Source organism: Pelodiscus sinensis, chromosome 1 (genome assembly GCF_052426305.1).
Source record: "Pelodiscus sinensis isolate ZL-2025 chromosome 1, ASM5242630v1, whole genome shotgun sequence".
Classification (NCBI taxonomy): domain Eukaryota; kingdom Metazoa; phylum Chordata; order Testudines; family Trionychidae; genus Pelodiscus; species Pelodiscus sinensis.
Genome location: NC_143052.1, coordinates 235,461,648 through 235,477,711, shown reverse-complemented (window position 1 = coordinate 235,477,711; position 16,064 = coordinate 235,461,648). Strand labels below are relative to the sequence as shown.

Genomic DNA, 16,064 nt, shown 5'->3' with positions numbered 1-16,064 from the left:
TTTGAAAGAGAGCGTCCAGACTGAATGGATGCTCTCTCACATGTGAGCTGTGATTACTATGGATGGAATGGCCACCAGGGCACCAGTGCTTTTTCCTCTTTCCTCTTCTTTTGAAAGAACTCCTTCTTCCCCATCCACACACGCTTTTTTGTGAAAGAACTCTTTTAGAAAAAGGCCTCTTCCTCGTAGAAAGATGATTACCAATGCCAGAAAAGCCCTCTGTTCTTTAAATTTTCTTGCGGATTTGGACGTTTCTCAAGTTTTGTCAGAAAAACAGCCGTTTTTCCAACAAAACTCTGTAGTGTAGACATACCCTTACAGAAAAGGTAACAAGACATCACCCTGACACACACACACACACACACACACACATACCTGCAAAGTTTGAACAATAAGCTGTTTTTCTTAAAGACCTGTGCTTCGCTGCTACACAACACCAGTAATAAATGGTGGTAGAAACCCCAAGCAATCAAACCTCAGGAGAAAGATTTCAGGAACTTTTGTCCCTAGCAGCATCAATTTTTAAGGTAGCTCTATTCTTCCCCTCAACCACCACAGGGTGTCTTGAGCTCTGACTAATGGCTCTGCACAGGGGATGAACTAGCAGGAGAAGTGGGCAGGGAAGGGGGCATGGGTTTACTATGTTGTTTCCATTAACATTTGGGGGCCAGCTCAACACGTTTTAGGGATTAAGTTTCAAAGCAAACCTGGGACTGGACAGGACACAGAGGAGAGACAGAGGCAGCGGAATCCCTGCCCCAAGGAGCTTAGAACATCTGTTGATTATGAGTTATGTTTGCTATCAGGCTCCCTCGTATCTCCCAGCCCTGAGTGTTCGACCACTCACTGTCAGTCCAGCCCCATGTCCTGAACTCCCTGGCCCCAGTGCAAAGGATGAGCTGGTGGCTGCTGTCTCTGGGAAGCTGGCACCCAATCCAAGGTGGATGGCACTGTGTGAACACACTGTCTTCGGAGTAAGGGCTGGGTGCTGGCAGCTCTCACCAGTTTCCAGCAGATTGCGCAACACAAACTCCTTGGCCGCTGCCACGTCCTACTCCCGGGTCACATCCAGAAGCAGCATCTGCAGGAGGCTGGAGCTGGAGGTGGCTTCCCGCTGCAGTGTGGCAGCTCTGGTCCTGACTGGGGCCACCAAAACAGCCACCGCCCACCAGGTGGCTTTGGCCCCAGCCGAGCTGCTGGAACAGTTGCTGCCTGCCATGCGGCTCTGGCTCTGGCTGGGGCTGCCAAAGCAGTTGACCACATGGCCTGCAGCTCCCGCCCTGGGGAAGGGCTGAAGATAGGGCCAGGGCCACGAGGTGACTGCCCTGCTGCTCCTGGGGTAGGAGGCAGTCACTTGCCCTGTGGCCTCACCCTGAGCAGCTACTGCGTGACCCTGCTGAGGAGGTGGGCGGGCCTCAAAATTCTTGATGCGCACCCTAGAGGGAATACTGGACTCCGGGTATGTCTACACATCAGAGTTATTTCAGGATACCAGAGGTATCCCAAAATAGCTACCCCATATCTTTTGAACATATTTGCTATTCCGAAATATAGTGACTGTGCTATTTCGCCGTCCCTGTAAACCTCATTGTATGAGGAGTAAGGGATGGCTCAAAATAGCACTTTATTTCAAAATTTGGTGCTGTGTAGACAGCGCAAAATTTCAAAATAGCCTATTTTGAAATAGACTCGAAATAAGCTACACAATGTGCGTAGTGCAAATTGAATATCTTATTTTGAGTTTATGGTGCTGTGTAGATGCACCCTATATGTCCCATTGAGTAAGTCACTTAATTTCACTGTGCGTCACTTCTCTATCTGTAAAATGGGGATAATACTACTCCCCTTGTAGGACTTGTCTATTTAAATTGTAAATTCTTCAGGGTAGGGCAGGGGTGTTGGAAAATTTTTATAGTGAGGAGGTTGAGAGCCGCTGAACCAAATTGTAAACATGGTATATAGTGTAAGCTACTTCAAGCCAGGTGGTGCAGAACCACCATCTAAACTCCTAAATCCAGTATCAATGGGGCAGGAACTGTTTCTTTTGTGACTGTACTGTAGAACAATGGGGCCGATTTAATCAGGGTCTTTCAGACACTACCTTGAAGCTTTTCCTGCTGTTCCTAGTAATCTTTTCAAAAGCTATATTTTTATTTTAATTCATACTAGGCCTCCCAATATGAACATTTTTATGTATGTTAACGGGGAGAGTTTTTCAAGAAGGTGTCACCTGGGTTTATATGACAAGGCAAAAAATGAACTGTAAAATATGCCAGAACTTCTGCTTACTCCACTGAAAGGGTCCAGGCAAATAAGAACACCAGAGGCGAAGGCTGACTTGGTTAAATGTTAAAAGCTACAAATCTGATAAAAAACAGACAGGATTTAATAATGACCAGGCCAACAGCTACTCAAAGTCATACCAGCAACTATCCAGTAATTCCACTGTTATTAATGAAGAAATCTGGACGTATACCTGGGTAAATGAGAATAAAATTTGACCCAACTTTTACATTCCTCCAAGGACCAGTATCACAATAAATATTTTCAGGAGCAATATTACAGTGGAGGCTTCCATATGTTACTAGTGATGAGGGGTGAGGAAGAAGAGGATTTTTGTTTATCTTGCTCTCAAGCCTGAATATTCTTTGAAAGGCACTAGAAAGAAGCCAATCCTTTGGTTATTTATTTTTCAGCTTTGAACACAAAAGGTTGAGTGGGTGCTGTCTGACTGATTTCAGCCTACTTCAGTTACAAGTGCAGAAGACTGTCGGGACAAAATTTGCATCTCTCTTCATTGTATTTCTGAACAATTCAAGAAAATGTATAGAAAATCAACATTTTATAGTCATGTAATTTAACCTATGATAGCTTGAAGGCCCCCATTTCCCCAAAAACTGAAACAACCCTCCAACCATATTTAGAGTATGTGTTGCTTGCCCAGAAAGAAAGAGATATTTTGAGAGAAATCAGAAAGTACCTATTTTTAAACACTTGTCATTTTATTTACAAAGGGAATTTGAAAACTTCTGTAGTGGAAATAACTCTACCAAAATCCAAATCAATTAACATAATTGACTCTTTAAAGGAACAAACCAGAAAATTTTATTAAGTTGCTAATCTATCTTTTTGCCAGTGCAGGGTTCTATATTTCCTAGTGTTTTGTTCAGTCAAGTTTTAAATGCCTTAAACAATACAGGTTCCATCACTTCCCTTAAAAGCTTTTTCTATAGTCTAGTGAATTTCACTATTAAGGCTCTCTGCTGAAGCTGTCCTTAATTTCATACTAATAATTCTGGTTATGTATCTCCTGGTTATCTTAAAAGGACATTGGCATATGCCAATGGGAAAAAAGATACACCCTCTGAATGGAATTTTGATTTTGAGTGAATAATAGCAAAGACTTGACCCTATGCATCACCAAAAATGCCCCTTACAAAAAAAGGCGTTAAAATGACTGAAATGGTAAAGACGGCTATGTCTACACGGCTGGCTTTTGTGGGCAGAGAGTATACAAATGAAGCGCTGATTAGCATTTTGTTGTGCTTCATTTGCATAATGTATTCCTTCCGGATAAAGATCTTCTGCAAAAAGGTTTTTTTGCGCAAAAAGGTAACATCCACACTGCTTGATTTTGCGCAAAACCCCTTGTGCAAAAAAATGGCTTGAATAGATTATGCAAATGAAGTGTGACAAAATGCTAATCAGCACTTCATTTGCATACTCTCTGCTGGCAAAAGCCAGCAGTGTAGACAAAGCCGACAATTACCACTATTTAAGATATGTGTTATCCTCTGTTCTTGTGTTTGTTGCTCACTCGTCCTCCTTTTGAATGGCTGCCTGGCATGAATCATAAAAGTAATTTGGATCTCAGTCTGCACTAGTAGTGACAGTTAAATCTGTAACTCTTCCCTCTATTCTCCCCTTTGCTTCTTTCCCCACTCCAGGCAAGACAATCCCTCATTCCAGCAATGCCTGACAAGTATTACATTTTCAGTTGTGCTATACCATCTCCAAAGACATCTTTTCATGCTCAAATGTGGCATGAGGCATCCACACTCTTCATCCTCCTCCTCTGTTCACAGATTTCTCCATTATTTAGAGATGGTTTGGTGCATTTTTACAGAGTGCCTCTTTGTAATGTGCATTAATAATACTATGTTTAGCAACTCTCATACATTAAGCCCCTTGTGAAGAGTGTTGGCACAATGGCTTTGAGAAAACTTTTGACAGGCCCTTTGCCTCAGAAGACATCCCTTGAGTCCTAAGCGGTAGCAGCATTTAGGTCAGTCAGCACATTGCTTCTGGTATCAAGCAGTGGGCTTCTGTATCTTGAGTGTGCATGAATTAGAAAAGAAGTTAAGGAGAACAGTTGAGCAAGACTGCCGCACGTTCTGACCTATATTAGTGAAAAAAGGCCACAGGAGGGAAGAACCAGGAAAAGAATCTAAAGAGATGAGCCTGAACCAACTAGTTGTGCCTGGACTGGAAATACTTTCATTAGAAAGAACAAAAAAAAAAAAATTACATGTGACCTACGGCTTCCTCTACACCAGTTACACTGCTGGTTGCAATACTTATCACTCACACATCCAAAAAATACCTGCTAGCAAACAGCGATAGAGAAGCAGCCGTGTTAGTCTGGTCTAGCTGAAACAAAAGACAGAGCTATGTAGCACTTTAAAGACTAACAAGATGGTTTATTAGGTGATGAGCTTTCGTGAGCCAGACCCACTTCCTCAGATCAATATGTGGAAGAAAATTGGCACAACCATATATGCCAAAGTGATACAATCAAAAAAATGAACACATGTGAAATTGACAAATCAAATTTTAGAACAGAGTGGGAGTGAGGGGGGAAGGTTAGTGTCTGTGAGGTAATGACATAGGGGTGATAATAGGGGAAGTTTCTGTGAGGTGATGACATTAGGGGTGATAATTGGGAAGCTATTATCACCCCTATGTCATTACCTCACAGACACTAACCTTCCCCCCTCATCCCCACTCTGTTCTAAAATTTGATTTGTCAGTTTCACATGTGTTCATTTTTTTATTGTATCACTTTGGTATATATGGTTGTGCCAATTTTCTTCCACATATTGATCTGAGGAAGTGGGTCTGGCCCACGAAAGCTCATCACCTAATAAACCATCTTGTTAGTCTTTAAAGAGCTACATAGTTCTGTCTTTTGCTAGCAAACAGATTCTGTGATACTCCTGGTTCCAGCCAATTATTATGGAGTTTTACCATAACAAATTATTTTCTACCTCAAAAAGCAACCCCTACAAAATGTTAATAGCAATTTCCTGTGTATGTATTAACTGTGACATTATCACTGTAGTTAACAGTGTGTCAACCCCCTAAAACCCAATCAATTAGCCAAAAATTCAGCATCTGGTGGATTGCTCCAGTTAGGAACAGTAATTGGCGATGCAACCAGATGTTTCTTTCAAGCAATATAGTTTATTTACAAAAAAATTACAAAGACCAGTTTCCCCAAAAACAGCAGGACTCAAACAACAAGATGGTGTCTTTCCTCACAGTAGCAGGCACCTTTTCTAATCAGACTTGGCTCAAAAGCTGTCTCTCAAGCTTTTTTCCCCTTTCCCTAAACTTTCTTAAGTTTTCTTAAGATCACATTCCCAGTGCTTGTTCACATTTGCGTATTTTATTTTGATATTTCAAAATAGCTCATTTCAAAATTTGGCACTGTCTACACAGCACTTATTTCAAAATAAATTGCTATTCTGAAGCATTCCTTACATCTCAAGGAATGAGGTTTACAGGGACATCAGAACAATGAGCCCATTTTGAAATAATGGGTGTACTCAAAAGATGCAGAATAGCTATTTTGGGATACCTCCAGTATCTTGAAATAGTGCCATAGTGTAGACTTAGCCATAGTGTCCTTGGCTTTTTCTGCCCTTGCTCACTAGTGTTTTCTTCTGTTTTCAAGAAGAGACACACACAGCTCCATCAATCAGAGCTCTAACCCCTGCATTTGCTGTATCAGTACCAGTAAACTCCTCACACGCCATAGCATAGCTTCTTCTCACTCTTGCAAAATGGATCGGTATTTTTAGTGGTGGCTTCTATTAATCTGTCTTTTACTAAAAATGGGGCATTTAACTCTCCTATCATCTAGCCAAAGTAATATTTGTAATGCTGTTTTTTCTTCTTGATGTTTAGGTGGTTTGGAATATTACATGTTTTTGTTTTTTCCAATTATCACTATCAGATAAATACCCATGTATAAACTAGGTAACATAATAAGAAAACCTCAATATTTTCAGTGAGGTTGTTTTTCTTTTACAAAGTGTTTGTCATAAGATTATATGGTAAAATGGATATTTTACATACATGATGGACCAGAAAATTATATGATGGCAGAGATAAGTATTCTACAGGTTCATTAATTAACACTACATAGTAATATGAAAAACAATTCTGGTATTTGACTTACTGATATTTTTCAGAAGATACACCGTTGACATGCTTTTATTCTTAAAAGATGGCTGATAATTGTGCTTTGTGATTCAACAGTTTTTCAAGTTGTATTTGGCTTTATTTTTCTCTCCCTTTTCATTAATTAGGATGGAAAAACAGCTTCTGCAGCAACATAAAACCTTAGGTTCACAACAAAATGAACAATATAATAAGAGAAAAAAATGCTCACCTCTTTGCCCTGTCTTTCTCATTTTCATCCATGAGATTGTCTAAACAGATTTTTCTGTTGAAAGAGTACAGAGTTATTATAACTTGTCATGTTCAGGTTAATCTCAAAGTCACTTCTGTTTTACTGTAATAAGAGACTGACAGTACCCAAGCCAAATAAATGTATCAGCAGGGTTTTAAACTCAGTCCTTAATTTTAAGAAGCATCTACTGTAGATATTATGATTCATTATTAATGATTTGTACTGCAATAGCAACCAAGGGCTCCAATAAGGGATTAAGGCCCCACTGTGGCAGGCAAAGTAAAAACATATAATAAAAAGGTAGCCGCCTCTTCGGAAAAGTGTATAGTCTAATCTGTCTATCCTGGACAATGTTTCCAAGCTACTAGGCTAGACCAGTGGGTTTTCATTTCATTTGCAGACCCTACAACATTTGGAATGAAGGTGTGGATCCCTTTGGAATCAAACATAACCTGCAGAGCTCCAGGAGTCTGAGGACCACAGATTGAAAACCATTGCTCTATGGTAATTACAGCTTTTTGCGAACCCCTTAGATATGATCTGTGAACTCCCCTGGGGGTCATGGACCATAGGTTGAAAGTCTCTAGGCTAGATGAACCCCGAGATGCAGGGATGTAAACATGGAACCCCGATGCACACTCAAGGCTCCCTGTGTCCCCGAAGAGGATTCAACACTAGAGGAAAAAGCAGGTGTTGTTTCTGTTACTGCACTCCTGGGCAGTTCCTCCACTTAGGAGAAGTTTAAAGTTCGTCTAAGGACTTGGCAGGAACCCCAAACGACAAAGGTAACTCGATGATGAATAGTGGACCCTGTTCCACAAAGCTCTGAAGAATGTTAAGTCCTATTGACAGAAGCTCTCTTAGGCTACATCTACACTATACAGTTATTTTGGAACAAGTTATTCTGAAATAGTTTATTTCAAAATAGCATATCAACACTTTAGGGAAGCCTCAAAATGAGTCCGACGCAGGCTTCCCAATGTAGACATGCTCTCTCGATTTAGAGCCCCAGGAGGCCCTGGGGAGGAATAACTTAAAATGGCCCTGGCGAAGGGCTATTTCGAAATAGCAGAAGTGGAACGTCTACACACACATTATTTTGAAATAGCTATTTTGGAATAGTCATTATTCTTTGTAGAATGAGGTTTACAGCCATCCATTATTTTGAAATTATTTAAAAATAACAAAATTGCTGTGTAGACGCTCACATAGTTATTTCGGAATAATGACCATTATTCCAAAATAACTTTGCTGTGTAGACATACCCTTACTGACACAGGATTGTCCATAGCAGTGCTTAGGTCAGTGGCTTTTTCACACCACTGAACAACATAACATATATCAACATAAGTGGTAACTTGTATGTAGCCTGATACATTCATTCTCTGTTTATTGCTTGCCCCTCTTTTGCCAAGTGTTCTTTTGAAGATGGGGGACTTAAAATATTAAGGGAGGAGAATAAAGACTCATTTATCATTATCTGTGCTCACTCAAGGCATGTACTCACACTTGTATCAAAGCACAATCTCCTGCTGCACCGTTACATGCCACACAAGGGTTTTCAGATCAACAGCATAATGTTTCAACCTTTAAACTTCCTATGCTATGATTTGCAAAGTGGCGTTCTGTATCAATATTCCTTTTATTAAATGATTCCACAAAATATAGGAAGCATGATACATCAAAAGTTTACAAAGCAGGGCCACGTTAATTAATATGCATGATTTCAACATACAACTTTTGCACAGGAATTGTATTGTCTCAAGAATAGTTGTTTAAAAGCAATAATGAAAACTGATAAATGGGAAGAAGTACAGATAATTCTGTCAGTAGGTAACAGACAGTCATCCGCTATTGGCTCATGAGACCCTTCTTACTAAGAAATATGAGATATCTTTGCCAATTATACTGTTCATTTTTAGTAACAATACAAATGCAGCAAGGGGTTAAAAGCTGCTGTGCATTGGTCCGAGGATAAAGCTACTATAGGTGAGAAGCTTAATGAAATTTTAATTGGGCAGCAGAGTAACATAAAATAGGAACTACAGGAGGTATGTGTTGGATTTTATTGGTGATTGAGGTGTTCTATAATCCAGAATATAGACAAATAATACTAAGTAGTGCTCATAAAACTTTTGTACATTAGCTATTCAGGCTTCATAATACCCTCACAAGGCAGGTCAGTTCATCCATATTTCATAATGGGTACATTCATACTGCCAGTTGAATATTATTTATCAAATAATTTATTTGACAAAATTCATTACCATTTAAAAATTAATCAAGAAACATTTTTAAAAATTATTCACTGAGTCACAGATCAACTGAACTGGCAAACATTTATATTTCACAAATATACTGACATTTTCAAACAAATAATTCAATTGTTTTTAAAATAATTTGCCCATTGGTAGAAAGTGAGACAAAGTAGTAAACTGAAATGCCCAAGAACACAGAAGCAAGGATTAGAACCCCGAAGTTCCTTGCCTTAAATCACTAGGCCTTTGCTCACATCACTAGGTTAGGCCTCTCCAGGGTCTTGAACACACACTCTGATTTTGAGTTCTGCAGTAATTGTTACCATTTTGTTCTCTTTTATTAACAAAGAGAAAAAGAATTACTGGACATCTACAGAATACATAGAATTATACAGGGAGGGGAAGCATATGCCCATACTCCTTGGCAATAGGCCAAATTCCTCTGTTCTGCCCAGGATTTGGCTTTCTCCTTGACTGATGTCAAATGCAGGACCTGCTGCAATGCTGCCAATATCAGACATTATCTAGTTGTCACTTTGACTCCACATCCATTTGTTGACACAATCAAATCTCCAGAGAAACGTAAGTGTTGCTAACAATGTTTGTGAGTGATTACTTGACATATTCAATCAGAACTGTGTTGAATAAAATAGATATCGCAGAACAAATTATATTTTTTGGTAAATAGTTGTGTCACCCCTCTAAGGAGTTATAGAAGATATCTGGGCCTCATAGGCCAGCTTCATGTTGGAGGAGAAATCCGTGAAATGAAGTATGGGCTGGATATATTCTTGGTGCAACTTGTTTATTTTATACTATATCAAATAGTCTTTGAACAGAGGCAAGTCACAAACAACTCAAAGGGAGCACCCTCTTTCAGAACTCTCATCCCACACACCAATGACTAGGTCCCACAGAGCAACTCTGCACTAAAATTTCTCAATGTTAGAATGATTGAGCCAGAAAGCAAATTCCCATCACAAAACTAACAACAACGCAGAGTTTCTTCAAAGGCTGAACAGTGGTGCTTACACAGTAAGAACTTGCAACCCTATGAATAACAGGCCCATCTGTTCACTCCTGCCACAAGAGTAGTTAGGAATGCCAATCATGTTTGTGCCTTTCCTAATATCATCATTATCATTAGTGATGAGCAAAGATACAAAGAAAATACATTTTACTAAAAGATGGTAATCAGCTAGAATCAGCTAAGAGGACCATCAGTTGTTTCTCACTGAAGTGATCCACCAATCAATCAATCAATCAACATTTGAAATTGATAGTTCACAATGAGAATGTACTTGAAGAGAAAGAAAGAAACCCTCAGCTCGCTTCATATATCCATTAGGACAGATCTTCTTCCACAAAGCTGCCTGACTAGTGTGCTGTGGATTCCCCCGGCATGGGGGAATCTGAGGGAGCACAGAGCCAGTGAAATTATTTATCTCTAAGACGTCATCCTACATAGCTTCCATTGGACAAAGAAAGTCAGGGACATGTCCAGGGAAGGCATCTGATTGCAGTGCATTGAATGAACTCCAGCAATGCCCAGATGGCATAATGGCCCCGTGGGTGGCTCAGTTTTTAGATGTCCAACTTGAGATAATTTGGGCCTAATTTTCAGGGATGAATGTAAGAATTTGGGTAATCTGTCAATTTACAGTTTATTAATTCTTAGATTATGAACTCTCCATATATATCCTCAAGCTCCGTTTTGAACTTTGTCTTCACCATGGTCTTTTTACTGGTTTGTCTGCGGAAAATTTCTTAGCAACCAACTCATCTGGTAGGCTGATCTGGGAATCACTAGATAGAGCAGCGGTTCCCAACCTTTTCCAGAGGGGGACCCATTTTGACAATTCAGGTGACCCAAAGCAATTCAAAAATGGGGGGAGGAGGAAGGGCAGAGCACCTGGGGAGACACTTGGCGACCCTTTTGAAATGTAATGGTGACCCATATTTGGGTCCTAACCCATAGGTTGGGAAACCCAGAGATAGAGGGACTGAAAGGTTACAAGAGGCAGGAGCTCATGTATTTGGTGCCTTCCGCCACTTTCACCAGCTCAAGAAGCTGTTATGGGAGACTGATGAGGTGGGGGAACTGAGACAGTCCCCTAGCAGAAAAGTGATCTGGAATGAGGGACGCTATCATGTGTTTTAACTCTTAAGTAAAGAGCCCCGTGTTTAGAATTCTGAGCAAAGTCTGTCGCTCTGTGTTATGTGCCAGACCTATCATATACCCTTGAAGGGTGCATGTGACCCCAGAGCACCACGTGGCTGTAGTTTGGGAGAAGGTAAGTTTCAGCAATGGGGCAAACTGAGGAGTCAGGAGCTAGGCAGTTGGACCATGAGGCCTAAGTTCTCAGGAATGGGCATGGGATGGAAGATCTGCACTGTGAGTGTGGGCCTAAGGACCCCAAACTAAAGGCAGTGCATTGAGTCTGTTCAAATTCTGGAAGCTTAAAGCATGTGGGCAGTTCAGTAATCAGATCCCCTCACAGCAGCCTGATCTGTGCACGAGCAGGAGTGTTTTACTAGATCTGTGACAGGGAATCATCGTTTTTTCTGCTCAGCAGCTCCAACTCAGAGCTGGGAGAGCTCAACAATTGTACAAATAAAGTTCAACACATCTCAAGTCAATAGCCACTTCTGAAAATGTTGGCCAAGGCCCTTGTGGAAGTTCCACATTCCTGAGGGATTTGTTTAAAAGAGTAAAATGCTGAAGCTTGGTAATGAAAGTTAAAGGATAAAAGCAGTCTTTGCGCCACACGTCTGGGTGACTGGATATAGCCACTCGATATGCCTTGTTCCAAGGGAGCCTTGCCAAGACAGGGCAAGGTTCAGAATGGCCTGATTCACTGTGCTCTTTTCAGCAGGTGCCAACTGCTTGCTGGATATGCACATGCCCATTGGCTTGGGAATTACCCTTTTCTTGGCTATCTACACTGTCTCAGAGCTATCTGCTTGTCAGCCAAGCATGTCTACTAGAATCTATTCTTGTTCTATGTAGGGGCTATGACTGGCCAAAAGATCCATCATCCTTGACGTCTCTGGATGGTAAACAGGGTTTTTTACGTGTTCGCTCAAAGTAAGAGGCAAGGCAAAAAATAATACATTTTATTATCAATTTTTACTGACAACAGCTGAAACTGATAATTGGCATTTTTACTCAACTATTCAAATCATGTTCTTTATAGTTCTATGTGGGTGCTGCATTTATTGGGGAAATAGTGGTAGTCTGGAAACAAAAGAGCATCTAAAACCATCAGCTCTGTATCTTCTGATCAGTTATCAGACAGGGAAAGACAGAATGAGCACTTCTATCACCTCACATTCATTCATATACAATGGTAGCTGCTCGGTAAAGACAAAATTTAGGCACAAAACCAGCTTGCTCCAGGGATTCTCTTGAATAAAGGTGGTATGTGTTTATTTTGGTACATTCTCTTCCAAGTAGAAACTGAGCTCAAAATATAGCACTCATCTGGCCTTCATCACCTTGTGATGCACATGAAACATGGTTTTAGCAAGTTTGCTATACAGGGGATCCCCGCACTTACGAACTAATTGGTTCTTGAAAAACTGTCGTAAGTCAAGCCGTCGTAAGTCAAACCCTTATTTCCCATAGGCGCAATGATATAAATGGTGGTTCTGTTCCTGGAAACCCATTTCACACCCTAAAAATATCAAAATTGATTATGGAAATGGAGGAAAGCTAAACTAAATAGTTCAAATAATGCACTAAAATAACTAAAAAGTGAAGATCGATGTAGCGGAGACACACGCAGTTCAAGCAGCAGCTGCAGACTGGCTATTCTGACTTGTGAGTTTCCTGTTTTGGGATGACGCATGGAGTCTGCTTCGTACGCCATTGTAAATGTGAACTATGGATGTAAATTGGGGGGTTTTAGGAGCTATCTTGCATGAAAAATGTGAACTATGGTTGTAAATGCGGGGGGTTGTAAGTCGGGCAGTTGTAAGTCGGGGGTTGCCTGTATCAGCTAACCTTGATATCCCTCCCACCAGTGTTCCCTCTAAGCTGTGCAGCAGCACTGCTTCACAGGTGATTAATCAGCCTCGCCCAGTCAGTCAGCTCCATGCTTGGAGCCCTGAGCTTCTGACTGGATGAGGCTGATTAATTACCTGTGAAGCTGTGCTGCCACGCATGATCTAAGTTATGCTAGTTTAATAAAGTAAATTATATCATGTAAGTTGACATAACTTACATAGAATTCAAGTGGCACCTACACCATGCTATGTCAACAGGAGTTCTCTTGCCAACATAGCTTCCACTTCTTGTTGAGGTGGATTAATTAAGTTGACGAGAGAATACTCTTTCATTGACTTATCACATCTTCACCAAGCCCACTAAATCAATGCAGCTACATTGATCACAGTGGCACCAATTTAGTTATGTAGTGACATGCCCTAAGATCATACATTATGAGGTTTGGCAATGACAATAAAGAAAAGTTATCAGTCGTAGGTTTCACACTAGCCTGTAACACAGCCAGCTAATCTGGCTCCACAGATGTCAGCCTGAAATATAAAGGAGCTTTTCAATCTCATTAAGCTAACTTGAGAAAACACATCTTGCCAATCAAGACAAGCAGAGAGGTGCAATGGTTCACTGGAGCTTCCAGGTTGTGCTGGGGAACAGTTGTTTGGAACACCCTGTAAAATAGTGGAACACAGTCTCCCCATGTGACTTGCCAACCCTGGTAGCTGGCAAACTAAAGCTATTGCCTGTCTATTGGCTGTCCCATCCTCTTTCCAGCATCTAGTTCCCAAAGAATCTTGGTAAGTGTAGCCACTGCCAACTCCTGCATACAGGGACAATTACGCCCATCAGTCAGGACAATGCTGTAGGGTAGTATCTCCCTCTTCTGCAAAACTGTTTGTCCATGTTACAGAAAGTCACTATGTTGTTTATGGTGTACACTCACACCCTAAATTAGATATCCTGCCTACCACTATTGTACCTGGAAAACAAATACTGTATCTAGTCAAGATGTGGATAAGAGATAACACAGAGGGAAGAGATATCCCTGATTAATTATTTTTGCCTCTGAGTCGTGGGCAGGCCCTTAACAACAGCTGCTCTTTTTCTGGATTTCAAGGGGGAATTTTCAAGGGGGATGGAGGAATGGAAGCGGGTAATGACAATATAGACAATAAATTAAGAACATAAAAAGGGCTGTCTTAAATCAGATCAAAGGTCCATCTAGCCCAGTATTCGGTCTTCTGACAGTGGCAAATGCCTGGTGCCCCAAAGGGAATGAACCGAACAGGCCACCATCAAGTGATCCACCCCTAGTGCTCATTCTCAGCTTTTAGCAAACAGAGGCTAGGGACACGATCCCTGCCCATCCTGGCTAATAATCATTGATGGACCTTTCTCCATGAATTTATCTAGTTCTTTCTTGAACCCCGTTAAAGTCTTGGTCTTCACAAAGAGTTCCGTAAGTTGACTATGTGTTGTGTGAAGAAATATTTCCTTTTGTTTGTTTTAAACCTGCTGCCTATTAATTTCATTTGATAATCCCTAGTTCTTGTGTAAAGAAGTAAATAACACTTTATTTACTTTCTCTACAGCAGTCATGATTTTATAGACCTCTATCATAGCCCACCTTAGTTGTCTCTTTTCCAACCTGAAAAGTCTCCATCTTATTAATCTCTCCTCATATGGAAGCTGTTCTATACCCCTTTTTTTGTTGCCCTTTTCTGAACCTATTCCAATTCCTATATATCTTTTTTTAGATAAGGCAACCATATCTGCACACAGCATTCTAGATAAGGGCATGGAATGGGTTTACATAGAAGCAATATGATATTTTCTGTCATTTTAACTATTCCTTTCTTAATGATTCCCAACATTCTATTAATTTTTTTTTGATTGCCATAGCACATTGAGTGTATGTTTTCAGAGAACTATTCACAATGATTCTGAGATCTCTCTCTTGAGTGATAACAGCTAATTTGGATACCATCATTTTATATGTATAGCTGGGTTTACGTTTTTCCAATGTGCATTACTTTGCATTATCAACATTAAATTTTGTTGGCCATTTTGTTGCCCAGTCACCCAGTTTGAGATATCCTTTTGTAGCTCTTCACAGTCTGCTTGAGACTTAATAATCTTGAATAGTTTTGTATCATCTGCAAATTTTGCCACTTCACTTTCTACTCCTTTTTAGGGATCATTTATGAATATGTTAAATAGGAGTGGTCCCAGTACAGACCTCTGAGGCACACCACTGCTTACCTCTCTCCATTCTAAAAACTGACCATTTATGTCTACTTTTTGTTTCCTATCTTGTAACTAGTGTTCCATCTAACCTGCGCAGCAGCACAGCTTCACAGGTGATTAATCGGCCCCACCCAGTCAGAGGCTCAAGGCTCCATGCACAGATCTGACTGACTGGGCAGGGCCGATTAATCACCTGTGAACCTGTGCTGCTCTGCAGTTTAGAGGGAACCCTGCTTGTAACTAGTTATCAATCCATGGGTCAGCCCTCTAATCCCATGACATTTTTAAGTAATTATCTGTTAATTAGTACAGTAGATAATTTGCAGGAATCAGAGACAAAACTGCCAGGATGCTACAGTGGCACAGTGTTCAATCCTCCTGCTTGAAGAGGGATAACTCCTGTAATCTGCAGGAAGGTCAGACAATGTTCTCTTCCCTGAATGGCTGCTATACAGTAGGACTTCAAAGTGAATCTTACCAATACTTAGTGAGCTCCATTCTGACTTCAAGCTAGAAGCAATCCTCTTTTCTTCTGAGATGTGAGACCGCTCCAAAGCAAAGTACAACTTACTAATATGTATTTAACTACACTTCAAAGTCCTGCTGTTTAACCAGGAGCAAGCTTTACATATGAGGAGTAGGAGGCTAGATGACAGAGCTGCAAGACAGCAGTGCCCATGTTAAACACCTGATTTTAACTCTCCTTTTTTTTTGGATGATACACTTAGATACTTCTGCCATGCTGGGTGTTACAAACAGACTATTAGGCTGGATTTGTCTGAATACTAATAAGTAAGAATAAACAACCAGGTTCCAGAGCAAATCAAATTTGAATCAGGAATTCATCCTATTGCTATAT

General features: G+C 40.6%; 1 protein-coding gene across 2 annotated transcripts in view; it reads right to left on the bottom strand.

Annotated features, from left to right (window-relative positions):
* Nucleotides 1-16,064, bottom strand: part of NPAS2 (neuronal PAS domain protein 2) — a 168,652-nt gene that overhangs the window by 88,327 nt on the left and 64,261 nt on the right. For both annotated transcript variants that reach the window (XM_075917107.2, XM_075917108.2), the window contains exon 2: nt 6,677-6,730. In XM_075917107.2, coding sequence (XP_075773222.2) covers nt 6,677-6,730 — 54 coding nt within the window. The remainder of the gene's footprint in view (nt 1-6,676; nt 6,731-16,064) is intronic.